General features: G+C 38.3%; 2 protein-coding genes and 1 pseudogene across 2 annotated transcripts; all 3 read left to right on the top strand.

The window, feature by feature from the left end:
- The first annotated feature begins 848 nt into the window (after window positions 1–848).
- LOC103996510 (probable E3 ubiquitin-protein ligase XERICO) lies at window positions 849–2,800 on the top strand. Its single transcript, XM_065122360.1, is given in 3 exon segments — window positions 849–1,009; window positions 2,114–2,591; window positions 2,593–2,800. Coding segments are annotated over 2 exon segments (534 nt in total). The 5' UTR covers window positions 849–1,009; window positions 2,114–2,177; the 3' UTR covers window positions 2,713–2,800.
- A 480-nt stretch (window positions 2,801–3,280) lies between these two features.
- On the top strand, window positions 3,281–8,853 carry LOC135619901 (nudix hydrolase 10-like; annotated as a pseudogene).
- A 3,334-nt stretch (window positions 8,854–12,187) lies between these two features.
- On the top strand, window positions 12,188–17,413 carry LOC135619902 (uncharacterized). The gene is made up of 6 exons (XM_065122359.1): window positions 12,188–12,765; window positions 13,241–13,341; window positions 14,513–14,610; window positions 15,826–16,028; window positions 16,158–16,210; window positions 17,101–17,413. The coding sequence occupies exons 1-6, from the start codon at window positions 12,363–12,365 to the stop codon at window positions 17,128–17,130; spliced, it is 888 nt and encodes a 295-aa protein (XP_064978431.1). The 5' UTR covers window positions 12,188–12,362; the 3' UTR covers window positions 17,131–17,413.
- The last annotated feature ends 193 nt before the right edge of the window (window positions 17,414–17,606 follow it).

Genomic DNA, 17,606 nt, shown 5'->3' on the forward strand with positions numbered 1-17,606 from the left:
GAATTCTCTGCAACTCACGCGAAAGATGATCGATCACAAAGGACACGTTTAGCATGTGCGAGCTGTCTCTCGTAACACCAAAATGAGGTCAACCAATACACGTGTTCAAGACCGCCATTGCTCCCACGACAAACAAGCTCGCAGCCTCAACCAAACCCACCCGCAATAAGCACGGCTTCCTCATGGAAACATGGCGTGACCGCCGCGGCAGGACGACTCCTTCGAGGCCATTGCGTGCATGTCCCTCTCTCGCAAGTCGGTCAGAGGCTCCGAATCCCGCGGCCCTCCCACCACTCTCGCGTCTGCTCTCCCCGTCATTGGAGGCAGGTGGCGAACCTTATCATCTTCTTCTCCACCATGCGTCGCGCGAGGAGACCAAGCGGTGGCCACGTAGAAGACAGCATTTGGTGGGAGTCATGGGGATGGGGAGCAGCGAAGTGGCTACAGTTGGAGAAAGGAGAAGCATGATGAGCTCAGAAGAAACAAAACGCATGCAAAGATGACATGGCATATCTCTACCTTCCTCTTTTTTATGCACCAAATCTGGCTTGGGTGCCTTATTTTTCTCATTGGAGACAGTAAGTAAATTATGGTGATTGTTCCACCACAGTATAAACTCGAGATGATTAATAATTAACAAGAAATATATTTTGATGAAGATACTTATTGATGATTACTCCCAATGGCAATAATAGGAGGAGTCATGTAATTATCAAGTCCTAGGAATCATATTTTTGGCCTAAAAAAAGCAGCGGAAAAAAGAGAGGTGCCAGAGTTACCGGTGGTGATCTTAACCGGTAAAGTTGGCGAAGTTCCAGAAGGGCGAGGCGGCTGCGGGAGTAGGGAGTACAGAAAGGCAAAGCGGTAAGCGGATTCCCCGTTGCCTCCGACGAAGGATTAAATCTATAAATGCAGCCACCGGGCTTGTGCTCTCTCCCCCCACTCCGCTTTGTCCCCTCCGGAGCTCGAAGAGGAGCCTCTTCGAAGAAGGAAGGGCGGAGATTCGCAGGTGTGGTTAAGTTAGCTTTCGGATCTATTCTCTTTTGTCATGTTAATCGTTGCAGTTCCACCGATCTGATGGATTTTAGCTCGAAGACGCGATTTTTTTTTTTTTTTTTTTTTTTTCTGAAAGTTTGATTCTGTCGAAAGGTTCGACCTTTTGACAGCGTCCTGTTTGGTTTGTTTTTCGATCAGTTCTTTGACGTGGTAAATTGCAGTCTCTCCTTGTCCTCTGCTATATCTATTCTGGTGCATGTTACGGAAACCGCGAAATTTTCTTGTTCGTCACATCTTTAAAGCTGATCTGAAGGAACTGGGACGAGAGAGTGATTTTTGTCCATGTAAAAGCCCTTTTCTTGTTGTCATTTTTGGACTTCGATTGATGTCTAGTCATTTTAGATTCCTGGTTCTGGTTGTGGAGTTCGACTGCAACTTTTCCCCCAATTTTTTTTGGGCGTCTTATGGACCCCAATGATTATAGTTCGTGCAATCAAATTGCTTGGAGCTCAAAGATGGGGTTTTTTTTTTGTTTGTTTGTTCTGGAAGTCTGTTTCTATCGAGAAGTTCGGTCTTTTCTTGACTGAACTGTACTAAACACTTTGGTCTCAGCGAGTTTGATTGCGGTTGGTGTTCTTCTAGTTCGATAGAAATCCATCGTTCTTGTTGTCATCGGTCTGATTATGGAGTTGGACTGCAACTTTTTCCCCAATTTTTTGGCTTCTTATGGACCCTAATGAATACAGTTCGTGCCATCTAATTGCTCGGAGCTCAAAGATCGGTGGTTTTGTTTTGTTCTGGAAGTTCGTTTCTACAGAAAAGTTCGACTGAACCGTATCAAACACTTAGGTAAGAGTGAGTTTGATTGCGTTGGTGTTCTTCGTGTTCTATAGGGATTTTGGTGTGTCAACAGTGATCATTGGCGTCATAGATCGTTCTTGTTGTCATTAATCTTACCATGGTAGGTCACCTCACATTCTCCGTCCTTTCTTCACTGATTTCGTAGGAATATATGTGGGATTTTGGATTAGTGTGCATTTTGTTTTACTAAAAATTCCATCTTTCGGCAAGAAATCCAAACTCAACTCGAATCTGACGCTATGTTCTCCTGTCGCAGATCGAAACAAACTGCTCGCCTTGGGGACGGAAATCCGACCGTGGGATCCCGCAATCCGACGGACATGGGGCTCTCCAGCCTGCCGACCCCATCCGAGAGCGTGCTCACTCTCGTTCTCGTCAACACCGCCATCACCGTCTCCATCTTGAAGGAGCTCCTCCGCTCCGCCCTCCACCTCCTCCGCCTCCGCGCCACGCCGCGGCCACAGCCGGCACTCGCCTCACCGGGGCCGCCGGAGCCCAGCCTCGCCGACCGGTTCCGCAGCCAGTCCAGCCCGATGCGGTTCGGGTCCGCGCTCGGGCTCCGTCGCCACGCTTCCGCGGACTGCCGGGTCTGCCTCGCCCGCTTCGACGCCGAGTCGGTGGTGAACCGGCTCCCTTGTGGGCACCTTTTCCACGCCGGCTGCCTGGAGACGTGGCTCGACTATAGACATACCACGTGTCCACTCTGTAGGACCCACGTCCTCCAGGAAGAGCGCCCCGCCGTCCCCTCCTCGTCCTTTTTGTCTTGGCTTTAGCTCCGCAAGTTTGGTGTGGCGACCACTGAAAACCTCCTCTCCCCTTTTGATCTTTTGTTTTCCTTTTCCTTTTTCCCTGTAAATATTGAGGTGGTAATATATGTATTTCTATTATGTAATCTAACCTATTTTATCTCACAATCTAGCTTAATGGCATTATTGATTCGTCAGATGGTAACTCCTAGCTTATCAGATTTGATCCAACAAAATGAATTCATTTAAAATTCGCAAATATATCCTCACCATGATCAAGATCAACATATTTTGCCTCTATAAATATTAACATAACATAAATATCTCATAAAAATTCAAAGCTATAATATTAATCATTACTAACTTTGACTACCAGTAGATATTTTTGAATCACAATACATAAAAACATAAAATAATCAAAATATAATATATAGTACTTTAAAATAAGTGGTTTTTGTATTTGCTCTTCCTAATTGAAGTGTGTGTGTATATATATATATATATATATACCAATTGATATTAATATATTTTAAAAAAATATTATATAGATCCTTCCTTAAGTATTTTCTAAATACATTTCCTTAAATAAAATTAAAAATAATATATACAGAAAAAAAAATTAAAAATAGAAATGGGGATGAAGGAAGAAAGAGGCGTGGTGTGGCTGCCTTCCAAGTTCCAACGCACGCCCCTCAAATCGAGCGGGGTAGCTCCAATTCCTTCCCCCCTTCCCCCTTCTCTCACCCCCCTCTCTCACCCACCCATCCCCGAGAAGCTCCAGCTCTCCTGCAGGTAGCCATGCTAAGATGTCGCCCTCCGGTGCTTGGACTCGGAGCCGTCGGCCTTTGCTTCCCTACCAAGCGGTGTTTGATCAAATCTTCCAAAATCCCCAACTCCCCGTTGAAGCCCTTGTCCTCTCGGATTAGCTTTACAAGAGGTCGTTTTTGTTTCGTTGCTTCTTTTAGATTCTCGGTATATAGCATGATGCATTTGGTTGTTTCTTCTGTTTCTGCTGGACTCGTTAACTATTAAGATCTTACATTCTTCTGCGATCCACTGAGAGGGAATTTTTGCTATGGTTTTTATGTTTAGGAAGTCAAACTGGAATTTATTTGCGTATGAAGTTAGTCCATCTTCTCCGAATTTTATCAAGATGGTCTTTTTACGTTCTGTGTATCAAGTTAGTGCCTTGCTCCACAATTTGGAAGATAAATGCTTTACATCGGCTCTCTTATTTCTGATTTCTTCCTTCGGGGGAAAATTTGGAGTACCAAGTGAGTCTGAGGGTGTCAAAACCAATTTTTCCTGGGCGTGATGGAACCTTCTCGTGTTCTTATTGGTTCATCTTGTCCGCCATTTTCTTTCTGGTCTTGCTTTCTTTCCTTGTGAATGATTGATGATGATCTGAAACGTGTCATCGTGTTGGCAATTGGTGTGGTAGTTCTTCAACTGACAGTTGGAAAAGGGCTCTTGTGCTCCCATCAGCATGGAAGGCTACTCTTATTCAGTGTACCTTTGTGTTGCTAAACTTATTGCATTGCCAATGGAATCGAGAAAAATATATTTATTTGCTGTTTGCATTTGTTAAGCACCAAAGTCTGTTGCTTTCTATAATTATCTCCCACTGGAATTGTAGCTTTATGTCAAATGGTCAATCCTCTTTACATCCTCCAGATCTCCCTGGTAGAGCCAGAAGCCAACTCAACACAAGATCGTTGCTGAGTGGAGCAAATCCATCGTCAACTGCAACCTCAGCACCGGCTCAACAGGGGGAGGAAGTTGAAATATTACCAGCGACCAATGATAATCATGGAGGTGTCATTGTTGAAATGAAGGACCCAATGGACTCCAGAACTTTTGCGTTCTCCTTATGAGCATCCTTGGAAATTTGGCGGCAGCAGGTGATGAAGCTATGAGTCATAAACAGTCAAATTTCTTTTCTCCTCACATTTTGCTTGGGCGATCTGACTTGGAGCACACTTTGGTTAGCATAAACACTCATTATTGTTTGATTCAGAGAACAAAAGTAAATGTTTCATGTGTATTAATTTCAGTCTAGTAACTGATGCAGAAAGAGAAAAGTAAAAGAAAACAGAATCAGCAAGGATTTTTAGGTGACAATTCTGTAGATATTGTTTGGTGAAAAGGGCTTTCGTTAGATAATAATGTGTTACAACTTTTGCCCAAAATCACATGGACCATGGCCTCTAAAAGTAGCACTCAGAAGTTGTTCTTTAGGGGTGAGTAATTACATATAATAATCTCAGTCACAGAGCACCTCTAACGTGGGAGTGATTCGACTAGTTGAGGTGTTACAATCTCCACCATTTAGATGCTTAATGTTCTTGTCTGGTCCATGCTTATATCCTACAGGCATTGAGTTAAAGCTTCTAAAATTTGAGGATAAAAATGGACTAAATTGAGGACTAAATTGTTCAAGGTGGTTGAACCATGTTTAGGTAAGACCTACAAATGGGTTGGTAAGATGCGAACAGTCAGTTAAAAATGCAAAGGCACAATTAAGAAAGTGTGATTGGGCAAAAATAAAAGGGAACTCTGCTAGAAAGAATCAGAGAATGAATGTGAATGTTGGATGGTGTAGCGACATTAAAGCTGTATGATCCAGTCATTTGTACCAGCCTGCATGTAATGTGCTTGCAAGGACTAATTATGGTGGCTTATAAATAACACCAAATTATGTCAACATAGTGCAATATGGTGGAGGTTCCAGATCAATTCATGCAAGGTCCCTGCTCATTCATGTTGGTTGGCACAAACTACATGAGCATTATACTATGAAACTGAACACCTTGAGCAGCATGACACGTAATAGATATGAGCAGATCTTGACCCCATATATTTGAGTTTCTGTATTGCTGTGTTGTTCTTTCATTTTCCTACTTCATGCCAGTGTTTGTCATCAGATATGTTTTGTCTTGATAATGGTACATCTATGCATTTTCTTACAATGTTTGACTGCTACCTTTCAGGGAAAGAAAGGTGTTTGGGTTAAATTGCCAATTGAGCTTTCGAATCTTGTTCAACCTACTGTTGAGGTAATTTTTATTATCTAATAACTTTCTTTCTGGAAGGGCCTTCCCTGGGTTACATTTAACAGATATTCATAGTTGCTTAGTGTCAAACACAGTGCTTTTTGAAAATTATGCACACTAGGCTACTAGTTACTCCTCCTCTTTGGTCGAGAATAGATATCACTGTTTGAATGTGTTGCCCATTGAAATTGGTATAAAATTGTAAACTATTTCAAGTTCTGTACATGCAGAGAGTTTTTTTAGTTTTCATTCTGTAACAGAAAAGACTATGATTGTGCTAAATTCCAACTTTAACCTCAAAAAGAAGATTCACCTAAGGTGTATATTTGATTATAAAATATCATAAGATTACGGTGCATTAATGTGAGCATGGTTGATTTAAGATTTTGAGGATCTTTATTATCATTATGGACTTAAAGAGGATCTATCATTTCTTTGTTATGAAGACATGTTTCTATGAAATTTCTAAAGAAACACATGACGAGGAAGGGACGTGTTGGTTTAAGCTACTTTTATACCAAAGATTGTCACTTTGGATTTTATTTTCTGTAGATTAAATATTAAGGCTGCTTCTATATGTAGCAGTTCGCAGACAAGGTAGGCGAACAAGGTTTCTCTGAGCAAATTTACTTTTTCTCTTCACTTTGGAGGACAAGGGACATGTGTTGATTTAAGCTACCTTTATTCCAAGGCTGTCACTTTGGATGTTATTTTCTGTAGATTAAATAATAAGGCTGCTTCTATATCTAGCAGTTTGGAGACAGGATAGGAGAACATGGCTTCACTGAGAAAATCTACCCCTTTTTTTTTTTCTCTTTGGCATATCATCTTGTCTGTTTCTTTTTTTCTTGGTGGGCATGAATAAGGGGTGCAATGGTAATTTGCATTATTTTTCAATTAGGGTGGCCGGTTTATCTTTTAAATATAATAAATGTATATTAAATTATATCTAAAGAAGATTTTCCTATATGGCCACATTGTTTTGCAAATCATGCGTTTCCAATAAGTTGCAAATATATCTTGACACAGTGTGTTAGATAAGGTGGATGCCAGTTTGTTAATTTTGCAAAACCTAATATCATAAAAGAGTAAATTTATTAATAGTTGTAGGGCACTAAGGCATAAATTATTCGAACTCATCCTGATGCATTATAGTGTTTCTATTCTACTCTGATAAAAATATAGTCATTTAAGCTGGAATTTTTATGCAACTTTATCTTGATGCAGGAAGGGTTCCGGTATCACCATGCAGAGCCAAGTTATGTGATGCTTGTATATTGGATCCCTGATACTGAAAATACATTACCAGTGAATGCTACACACCGTGTGGGTGTTGGTGCTTTTGTGATGAATGACAAAAGAGAAGTAAAATTCTTCTTGCATGCATAATTTACTATGTTAAATTTACATTATCCTTAAAACATGAAAAAGAATAGCATCAGGTCATATATTTTGATTGCTAAGATATTCACTCATGGTTAATACTAAAGTAGTTTTGGTTTGTTGTCCATAATCTACATTGTGGTACATTTTACATGCTATAAATCTAGCTTCATATGAAATTGTCATAAAGACAACTGCAATTTAACATCTGCAAATTTCAATATGGTAGGTCTTGGCAGTCCAGGAAAAAAGTGGCAAGTTCCGTGGATCAGGCGTATGGAAGTTTCCTACTGGAGTTGTAGAGCCGGTAGGATTTCCTCTAACAACTAACTGGAAATTGGACTTTCTCTAGTTCACCCATTTTTCCACTTTTCATGAGTCTTTTTCTATCTCAACAGGGTGAAGATATATCTGCTGGGGCAGTAAGGGAAGTCAAAGAAGAGACAGGAGTATGTTCAAAGCTTTAATAGAAGGAATATATCTGTTAGACAGTGTTTTTATTTTTTTTCCAGTCCTGGGTGAAAATTTACAAAAGTAACATATTCATTTCTGTACTATGTTTGGCAGATCAACACCGAGTTCATTGAAGTACTTGCATTCAGGTAGAGCGGTCAACTAAAGTTCCTTCACTGGCAAAGTATTGTTGGTTGTACCTGTTTCTAGTAACTTTGCTTTAATAGGTCTTTGTAACTCATAATTTTGAGCCTAGGCAACAGAAGACAATAATTCCTTAACTAGTCCTAGAATTTTTTTATTTGCTTGAGAAAACCTAAAGACTCCTTTCTAGCTAAGATTGCCAGTATCTTTTCTCTCAAATCTTTTACTGTGTTACCCGATCTTGTCTCCTGTTCTTGTCAGATGTTTCTAACATTTTCTTTTAACTTTTACCCGTGCAACTTTCATAATAAAAATAATAGATACGTTTTCATCGAATGAAGTTCATGTCATGATTCTTTTTTATGTTTTCATATTCGTAGGCAAAGTCACAAATCCTTCTTCAACAAGTCAGATTTGTTCTTCATATGCATGCTGCGACCGCTTTCATTTGATATCCGGAAGCAAGATTCAGAGATTGAGGCTGCTGAGGTAATGCAATGCAGTTCTTATGAAGTAACATTTCATAAGGATTAAAATGAATAAGATACTGATTTGACAAGTAACTGTTACTTGTTCTCGAAGCCTTGACTAAATAGCTCACTAGGTACCTGAAATATGCAGATTACTTGATCATGCCCAGATTGCAAGTGGAACTAGTCTCGAAGGAGTTTTGTTTGTAAAAGAATTATTCACGGAAGAGGTTTTTTTTATCATAGTAACAAGTGTATAGCAACATGCATGTCGTAGTCTATAAAGGGAATTGCTAGGTCTTTTCAAGTATTCTTTTCTAATTGACGAACACCAGGCATATACTCATATTCAATCACTCTATATACTTTATCTTTTCCTCTATGTCATATTTTAGATGGAAAGACGGCCAAAAAAAGGAATGATGTAAATGATAGTTACAAATATGATAATATCATGTAGTCTTGTTGACTACTGTCTCTTTGATATGAGGACGTCAAGTGGTCTTATTCATTCTTTTTCACCATTTGATTCCTCATTGTAACTTGTTGCATTTCTAAACTACTCGATGAAGCTAGCAACTTTTTATATTCATACAATAAATATAACAAACGAACAAAGCTATGTAGAAAGAACATGATTAATTAAAATCAAGGAATGTTGATCCGCATACCGGACCCATCTTGTTGCTTGCTGGACTGGTATGTACCGGTGTCTTGAAGAGGAAGGCGGAGGAGAAGAGGAAGGGGTGGTGGAGGTAGAGGAGGAGGAAGGATGAAAGGAAGAGGAATGCTGTGGAGGAAGGAGGAAGGGGATGGAGGAGGAAGAGAAGGAAGAGGAGATAGAGGATGAGGAGAAAGGAGGAAGAGGTGTCAGCGAAGGACAGTGGTGGGGAGGGATGGCAGTAGCTCGGGAGCGATACTACACTCCCTGTGTACAGAGAAGAGGGCTCGCGTTCGCTAGCTCTAATTGAAAATGTTTTTCATTTTTTTTCAGAAGAGTGCTTTCATTTTTCTGAATGAAGTAACAAAAGGAATGATTATTATAGTTGACTGCCTTTGTCTTACTGGGTGTGATTGGGTTAATAGTTGAAAAGCTCTTCCCTGATTTTCTTTATTGGCATATTTATTTTCATCATGATGTGTAAAATTATATGCATAAACTACTATATAATTTCCCAAAATGTGACATTTAAGAATTTATTCATCTTATGCAGTGGATACCAATCCAGCAATTTGCTGCACAACCTTTTGCTCAGAAGCATGAACTTTTAAAGTATATTATCAATCTTGGCTTAGCAAAGGCTGAAAAGGGTTATGCTGGGTTTTCTCCCATTTGTATAAAATCAGCTTTCACTAGTAGGCGGAGCTGTCTGTATCTGAACACGAGGGACCTGAACCAACCATCATGACCTGGTAATGGCTCTGTGAGAATCTAAATTTCTTTTCATGTTAAATATGATTATAATTGATCCGGCATTTGATTCATCATATGTGATTTCTCACATGGATCTTGAGGTTTGGCAAGACTACCTTTTGGTGACAATATATTAACAGAGTTGTAGACTTGAGTTATGATGATGGGTATATCCCACCTTTAATGCTTGATTTCATTTGTTTATATTTACTTAATTAGGCACCAAGCTGCAATTTTTAAGTATGAACTCATAGTTTCATACTGTCTTCTATATTGTGACCTTAAAGATTGATGGGAACTATAAGCTTTCCTCAATCTTGTTGCAGAAAAAGCCATGAACTTATTATTCTGTGCCGAATTTGAATAAAGTTTTTCTATTTTTTTGATGTGCCCTAGACTTACCACTCACTGCATGAGTAAAGTTGTAAAGTTGATAACCAGGTAACCAGGTAATTTGAATATCTTCAGTGTGTTTATTGTTTACGCAGCATTGATAACCAGGTAAAGTTGTAAAGTTGTGATAAAAATAAAACCTTTCGGTGCTTTTTTTTAATTAGATTTTGTTCTTTGCCTTTCTTGATAAGTTAGCATATGGACAGTTGTAGGAAACAATATCCATTCTTTGACATTTGATTCACCATAAAAGAGGTTTTCTATTATACTTTGTTCTTATCCTCTCATGATAAGTTAGCATATGGAAAGTATAGGAAAATGAAGCCATTGCTTGAGATTTGGTTTACCATAAAAGAGAGGGATAATTAGAAAGGTACAGCTCATTAGTTCTGTTGTGATCATCATCACAAGAAAGGTATGCTGCATCAGATTGCCAACTGGCCATTATTTGGAATAAATTACAGTGACATAGTGATCAACATTTCCAAGATTTTAAGAAAAAATAGTGAGAGAAGGAATAGGTGCAGCATATTTTGATAAGAAGAATGAAAGTCTGTGGCTCTTGCACATTCTCATACATCTTGAATTGAGAAGTTGTAGGTTGAATTTGGAGACAAAATTTTATATTTAAAGAGTAAGAAGAATAGAAGGAAGAAAGTTATTGCTTTTGAAGCCTTCCATCTTTCAACAAAAAAAGGTCAGCTCGACAGGTGTTGTTCCATGTTAAATAGAAATCAAAGCTGTATAAACCTACTTCATGGTTAAGGATGGATCAAATGTATATCTAAACCATTTATACATTTTATGTTTGTCTAACTGCTAGTTCCTGTTCTACCATTTATTTTTCTTGTTGCTGCATTGCCGTGGAAATGAATTGAATCTCATCTTTGCCTGCAGTCAGCTTCATTTGGTGCTCGGGCTGTTTGTTCTCAACTTCAGCTCTGTAGAATCCTGGGAAGTCTGCTGGGTATAATTCTTCAACCTGCTTGTTACAAGTGTTCACTGTGTTGAACTTGTTATTGCGACTCTCCGCCTCCATCCACTTCCCATACAGTATGCAACACAACCATCGCTTCCACCTGCTCAGTTCGAGTGCCAACCAACCACAGTTGTCCAGTGCTGCCAGATTCCTCCTCAAACACAATCTCCTTTTATGCCCTACTTTAATTACTCAGCCTCACACCCCTCGAAGTTGACTAGCAAAATCTGTTGTTCAGTATTACTTCTCTACAGTTGTTCTGTGGTTTCTTTTCGTAAGCTGTTAAGCCTTGTACTCCTGATGAACCGAATTGAGGTTCTAGAATTAAAGCTTGCGGCACATATGGAGAATGTCAGTGAAATTAACATGTGCTTAAGTTGTAAATGTTATTTCTGCTGTCGTATGAATTGTATCATCTTAGTTCTTGAAACAAAAGGAGATTGTGTATTTTCATATTCTGGAAATTTCTTTGGTGATTTTCTTATTTACTTTGAACCAGAATGCTTATGGAATCATCGAGATAAATCTGGGCCACAACACATTATCCAGCATTCAAGGAGTCCATGTTGGCAGTTTCTTTATAGGTACACAAATTCTAGCCTTGATATTGATGTCAGTTTGTTTTCTTCTTACACAGGCAATCGGACTCCAAATAGCAGTGAGCATGAATGGGTGAGGGAGAAACTGTTATGTGAGTTGACTCCAATCCTAATTCTCCATGTTGGACTAAATCACAAATTGAGTTTTATGGTGTCATTGAATAGTGCTTTTGGTTTAAGTCACAGTTGTTTTTTTTTATTATTGGACCAAAAATAACATAATTGAGTGACATCATTCTCGGAAAGAGTCCTTTTTGGGTTTTAAGACAAGCAATCCTTATTTTTAGAATTCTCAAAATAATACCTTCTTATTTTGCTTAATAGATGGAATTCTTTTATTTTTTACACTGTATTATAGTATTTTCAACAATACTAGAAAAATTATAGCCATCAGTGTTTTTATACAAATCTTGTAAAATTATAGTGTTTATAATATTTTTTGTATTATGTTACAGTGTTTTAAAAACACTATACTACAATACAAAATTATTGTAACAAAGTGTTTTTGTTTTCAATAATATTAGAAAAATACTATGACTTAGTATAAAAATAGTATTATTAAAAACACTATAACACAATGTAAAAATATTGTAAGAATTGAGATTCTCTTTAAGTATTTTGAAAATGAGGTTTATCTCGAAAAATCACTCATTGTAATTCTTAATAAAAATATAATAATTACGACGTTAAATGTAGCACAACTACTGCTTATTTAACGAGTCACGAGTCAAACGATGTCGGCGTTCGATCACTAATTCGTGTCTTAGAGCGCGTCCTCGTTTCGGATCCCATCTTGCTTCGTTTGCTTCGTTAAAAATCCAATCTTTGTTCGTTTCTTCCATCGTCCTCTTCCTTCTCGGATCGAGCGGCCATGGATCTGTGGCAGCGGGCGAAGGGCTTCGCCGAGGAGGCGGCGAAGCGGTCGCAGGAGATCTCCAAGGAGGCGGCGAAGCGGTCGCAGGAGTTCACCAAGGGGGCCGCCAGGTTCTCGCAGGAGTTCGTCTCCGAGACGGCCAAGAAATCCAAGGAGATCGCTTCGGAGGCTGCCAAGAAGGCGGACCTGCTCCGGTCCGAGGCCCTCCGCGCCGCCGAACAGATCAAGACCCTCGCGGTCGACATCCCCATCCCGATGCCGCCCGTCCTGGGCCAGGGGTCCAATGCGGCTGTTGTCCCTGAACCCAGGTCGGATCTCGAGAGGTTCGGGGTCACCGAAGAGCTGAGGGAGTTCGTGAAGGGGATCACGATCAGTACTTTCAGGGATTTCCCCATGCAAGGTGCTTCCTAGATCCTTGCTTTTCCCCTGACGTCAATCAGTTTTATTCGTTTATGCATTTCCCTTCTTAATCTATGTTCTGGAGGTCGTCGGATTCTCTCATTTTTCTTGTTTTACAACACTCTTTCTATTGTTTGACTGGAATTCTCGAGTAAAAGAGACAGACTTGATGTTATTTGTTAGATTATCTGATGGATTTTGAGTTTAATTGATAGCTAAAGTGCTCGTTGTTATGCTTTTACAGCGTCTGTTTCAGGGAATTGATGTGGCATTTGAAGTTTGTTCTAACTGACGTGTTTATAACTTTGTGAAGTGATCATTTAGAATTTCCTTGATGTTTCTTTCAGTGATAGTTCTTTGTTGTTGGGTTGTTAAGGAGAAGCACCAATTCGGTCTTCTGTATGATCACAATATCTCTTAGTTCTTTTTTTTCTGAAGTTAGTTCATTGAATAATCTCACTATATTGTTTCTGTAGATGAGCCGGAGACATCAGACGTTCCCACTGTGTCGAATGTGAGGCAGGATCTTAATGAATGGCAAGCAAGACATGCTACCCTTGTTCTGTCAACAGTGAAGGTATTTCCTTGTGTTAGATTTAATTTCTTTTTTCAAACATATTTTACATCTTTGCTTCTCCTTTGGCAGTAGGTTGGCATAAATTTTATCATGATTTGGCATTGTATGATTACTGATCCATCAATCTGCGAGGCCCAAAATCATGTGACCTAAAATACTTAAAAGTCCAAGATAGTGGTAGTAGACTTATCTAGTCCTATAAACCAATTGAAAATTTGCTTCTTATATGCAATGTGACGCACATTAAGCCTAGCCCAACAGAGGCTTCATGCTATGATGTCTCTATCTCCATTCATGGGTAATACTTTCCTATTTAGACCTTTCACCATGTCCAGAACTAGGTTGATTCTGATAGCATAAAAGTTGTCATGTATCAAGTACAATTCCAATATATATACACACAGAAGTGATAACATCTAGAAAAAAAATCATCCAATTTAAATAGTTACAAGCCATTACAAAAAGATTTATTACAACTTCAAATGTTTCATATATGTGCTCAATGCTTGTTTCATATGAGTTGCTAATCCTAGAGATATAGACAACATGGAAATGGAATGAGGTAGTGATGCACTTGAATAGTAAGTACTCCAAATGTAAAGATTATATTCTTGACCAGGACTTGGAAGAGCCCCATATAAGTGAGAGAGGCCTACTCATAGGAGGGTATGATCCATAAGGTTCTATGATCGCGAGGCATACCCCACATATACTTCTTGCTGGGGTTTGTTTAGCAGATGCCAAATTGTGTTAAGCTTTTATTTTTTTTGAACTTTTTTTTTTTAAATTCATGGTTCCAATAATGCCCTAATATAGCTCTGGAGATTGCTGAAGTTAGTTTTTTGGTACTACAATGTGAATAGCACCAGCAACAAAAAGCCATAATCCCCAAATGTTCATAGTTGTATTGTCCTTAAGAATAACAAGCCTGTTGAATATTTTTCAGACAGCTGATGTTGTGTAATTGAATTTTACTGGAATTCATAGCTTCTAGTCTTGCTTTAGTGTTTTTTCAACCCTCACAGAAGCTTTTCATAAAAAAATATATCTCATAATTTACCTCCTTGTGTATGCTAATCTTTTTAAAAAAATGTCAGCAATGACATCTTAACTTATGTTTTCTTTGTTTAACTTGAAGCTCATCAGATAGTTAAATTACTTGATATTTCAGGAAATATCAAATTTCAGGTATGAACTGTGCCCACGATATATGAAGGAAAGAAAATTCTGGCGGATATATTTTATTCTTGTGGATAGTCATGTGGCTCTGTGAGTATCTCTCTCTTGAAACGTAACAATATTATCTAACTATTAAAATATTTATGGTGATAAAGGACTTATGCTGATAATGCATAATCATAAAGCATTTTGGCATATGAATCACGGAATTCAATTTTGGTTATTGGATTGGTATGGGTCTGGTCCATTCTAATGTATCGTTACGTCAGAATGTATCGTGATATGTTAGGGGAGGGAGAGGAGGGGAGGAAGAATAAGAAGAAGAGCAGTGAGCAGTGATGGGCGACGAGTGCGTGGGCAGTGAAATGACAGGTGGAAAGCAGATTTGTGAGGAAATTAGTGAGGAATCACGTCACTGCCATAGTGTGGGGTTAAAAGGAAACAAAAAGGGGTGTTATATATAGTGAACTGGACTGGATCGTCCAGTTTGGGTTGCTATACATACTGGTTGATAGTTGGACTAATAAATATCAGCTGAACTGCATCAAACCATTCGGTTTTTCAATCCTTGATCTATATTTTGTAGTTGTTGTTCGATAGCTAGGCAAATAACATAAAATAGGCATTCTAAAATATGAAATCTGATATTTTCCAATTAAGTTTTGTATCATGTCCATAAAATATGATATGTTCTATGACGTATGTTCATATTTATCTTAAGGAACTAATTTATGTCCAATTCAAGTTTGGCTTTAGCATCAACTTATCTTCTAAAAAATATTGTATGCAAGACTTCATTATATCTCATGCTAAGGCAAAGGTCTTACTGATCTGTCTTATTTATGGTAGTGGATCATGTTTAACCTGCCGTGGCCTCTATTACCTGTACTTCCATGAATGGGCTAAAAACAAGAAGTGGTTATAATTCATGATTGTTCAGTTTCTTCAAGACAAGTTTTGGTGCATACAGCATAGGCTTTACAATAATCTAGCTTCATATTACTTTCATTAGATGGTTCAATTTGTCTTAACTGCAGAGGCTTGTTTACAAGTGTTTTAGCATATGATTAGTCATTGCTTCCTTCAGTTCATTGTTTTACTTGGCATGGAGTTGAACTCCTTCATGCTGAGGTTTGAAACTGGAATGTGCATGTTCAATTAACTACAATATTGTAAATTTATATTATAATTCTGTTGCTTCATATGCATGTGTATTTAGCACTAACTTGAACTCCCCTTGAGGCAATGAAAGCAAAAGATGCAACTCTTTTCATTACTTATTGAACTCTCCTTACAATGAATCAGCTACGAAAAGCAGTACATGGAGGAGTTGAAGAAGAAAGAAGAACAAAAGCAAATTGATAGTGTCAAGGAAAATCCAACAGCTCTCCCACCTACTTTACCAGACGCAAAAGAAACGATACTGCCAAAGTCTTCTACCTCACTAACTGCAGAAGATTTGGATGCATTTCTTCTTGGAGATCTTGGAAGTGATGATGAGGGTCTCGGTAAGCAACATTTCATCTATACATTTTTTGATTTTGGCATTATAGATAAAGGTATAAGAAGAATATTTTTGCAATATTCTAGACTGCTACTTCCATTTTCTTTTTTATACTAATTTTATGCTGGTACAGATGATGGCAAAGATGGTTTGGATGATGATTTTGACAAGATTGGGAGCACCTCGGTAAGAGATCTCGTAAATTTGCAGCACTTGCAAATTTGGAATCTTTTAAATTTCTTATATTTTGTAGTACAACATGTTTTTCTAGTTGCTACAAGAACTTTTGCTCTTTATGATCAAACTAGAATGTTCTTTGTAGCTTTTTTTATCATAGAAGAGATTGTGCTATGATTATACAAGTGATACTATTTGGTTATGCATTCTGCTTCTACTTGATGATGGAAGTTGCCTTTGTAAAGTTGGTTATTATTTTGAGAATCACTACATTGTACTTCTTTTTTGTTTCTTAAAAATGCACTCATTGACTAAGCTTGCCCCACATATTTGGTGTTGTTTCCACGTATTTCATGGTTCTTTGCTAGCTAACAACACCACACCTAAGGTCTTCCATATTGTCACTTCTCTGTATGACCAATGAGCATCTTTTGTTCCCTCCCTTGCTATAGATTTATTGCACATTGCGGACTCTACATCAGATTCTCCTTACAATCTTGTTTCTGTAGAGATAGTGCTGCCCTTTAGGTTGAACATTCTTTCATAACCGTAATTGCCTGAGTCATTGTTTTCCCACTTTTTTCTGTTTTTCTGTTGACAACAAAACTGGTGTACTTACCTGCTTGCTTAGATTTCTTTGGAGGATGAGCTATAGAGAGATTGCTTGTACCCTCTCAGCGAGAGGGAGGACACCAGTTCTTTCTTTTCATGACTGAAAACCACATCATTAATCGACATTTCCATATGCTGCCTATCCCACGATGCTGTGATAAATTTCTGCTGCAATTATACTTAAGTTGTATCATTATCTAAAAGCATCACATGCCAATTATTTCTTTAAAGATAGCAAGATGTAGTAATGGATTTGGCAGCTAAGTCAATATCTTCGTTCTATGCAGGGCTTAGATAGTGATAGTGAGAAAATCTAATCAGCAACTCAGATCGGCCAATGCGGATGGGAACTTGAACATGAGCTTTCTCAGTTTCTACATAGTACAGTGTTTGCTTTCTTAGTCTATAACAGTGCTTCATTGTTGTACATCTAATCTCTTATATGTTATATGTCCTTCAAATTTCTTTCAGCCTGTGTACAATAATTCTGATATTTATCTCCTTTCCTTCCAACCTCGGCTTGTACTGTTCATGAATGATATCAATGTTTCTTGTAATTGTACTGTGAATTGGTAGTAAATGAGTATTCTCTTTCTGCAATGTTCTCATTGCCTCTCTTGCGGCAGTGGGCAACGAGTGTTCTCAATCTATGTTAAGGTTTCTCATGCATTTTTGATCGAAGCTTGGGAGTTGATATCAATCATATCATATTTTTTAATTTGTTTTTACATATGTATCATTTCTAAAATTCGGAAATCATGTTTTTTTTTTCTTTTGCAATGATGTACCTATA

Source organism: Musa acuminata, chromosome BXJ2-8 (genome assembly GCF_036884655.1).
Source record: "Musa acuminata AAA Group cultivar baxijiao chromosome BXJ2-8, Cavendish_Baxijiao_AAA, whole genome shotgun sequence".
In the NCBI taxonomy this organism is placed as follows: Eukaryota; Viridiplantae; Streptophyta; class Magnoliopsida; order Zingiberales; family Musaceae; genus Musa; species Musa acuminata.

What these genes read in the sequence shown, in the direction of transcription:
- LOC135619902 (XM_065122359.1), top strand. Translation starts at nt 12,363, where the DNA reads ATGGATCTGTGGCAGCGGGCGAAGGGCTTCGCCGAGGAGGCGGCGAAG. An exon ending in TTGTTCTGTCAACAGTGAAG is followed by an intron (nt 13,342 to 14,512) that starts GTATTTCCTTGT and finishes TTGATATTTCAG; the next exon opens with GAAATATCAAATTTCAGGTA. An exon ending in ACAAGATTGGGAGCACCTCG is followed by an intron (nt 16,211 to 17,100) that starts GTAAGAGATCTC and finishes CGTTCTATGCAG; the next exon opens with GGCTTAGATAGTGATAGTGA.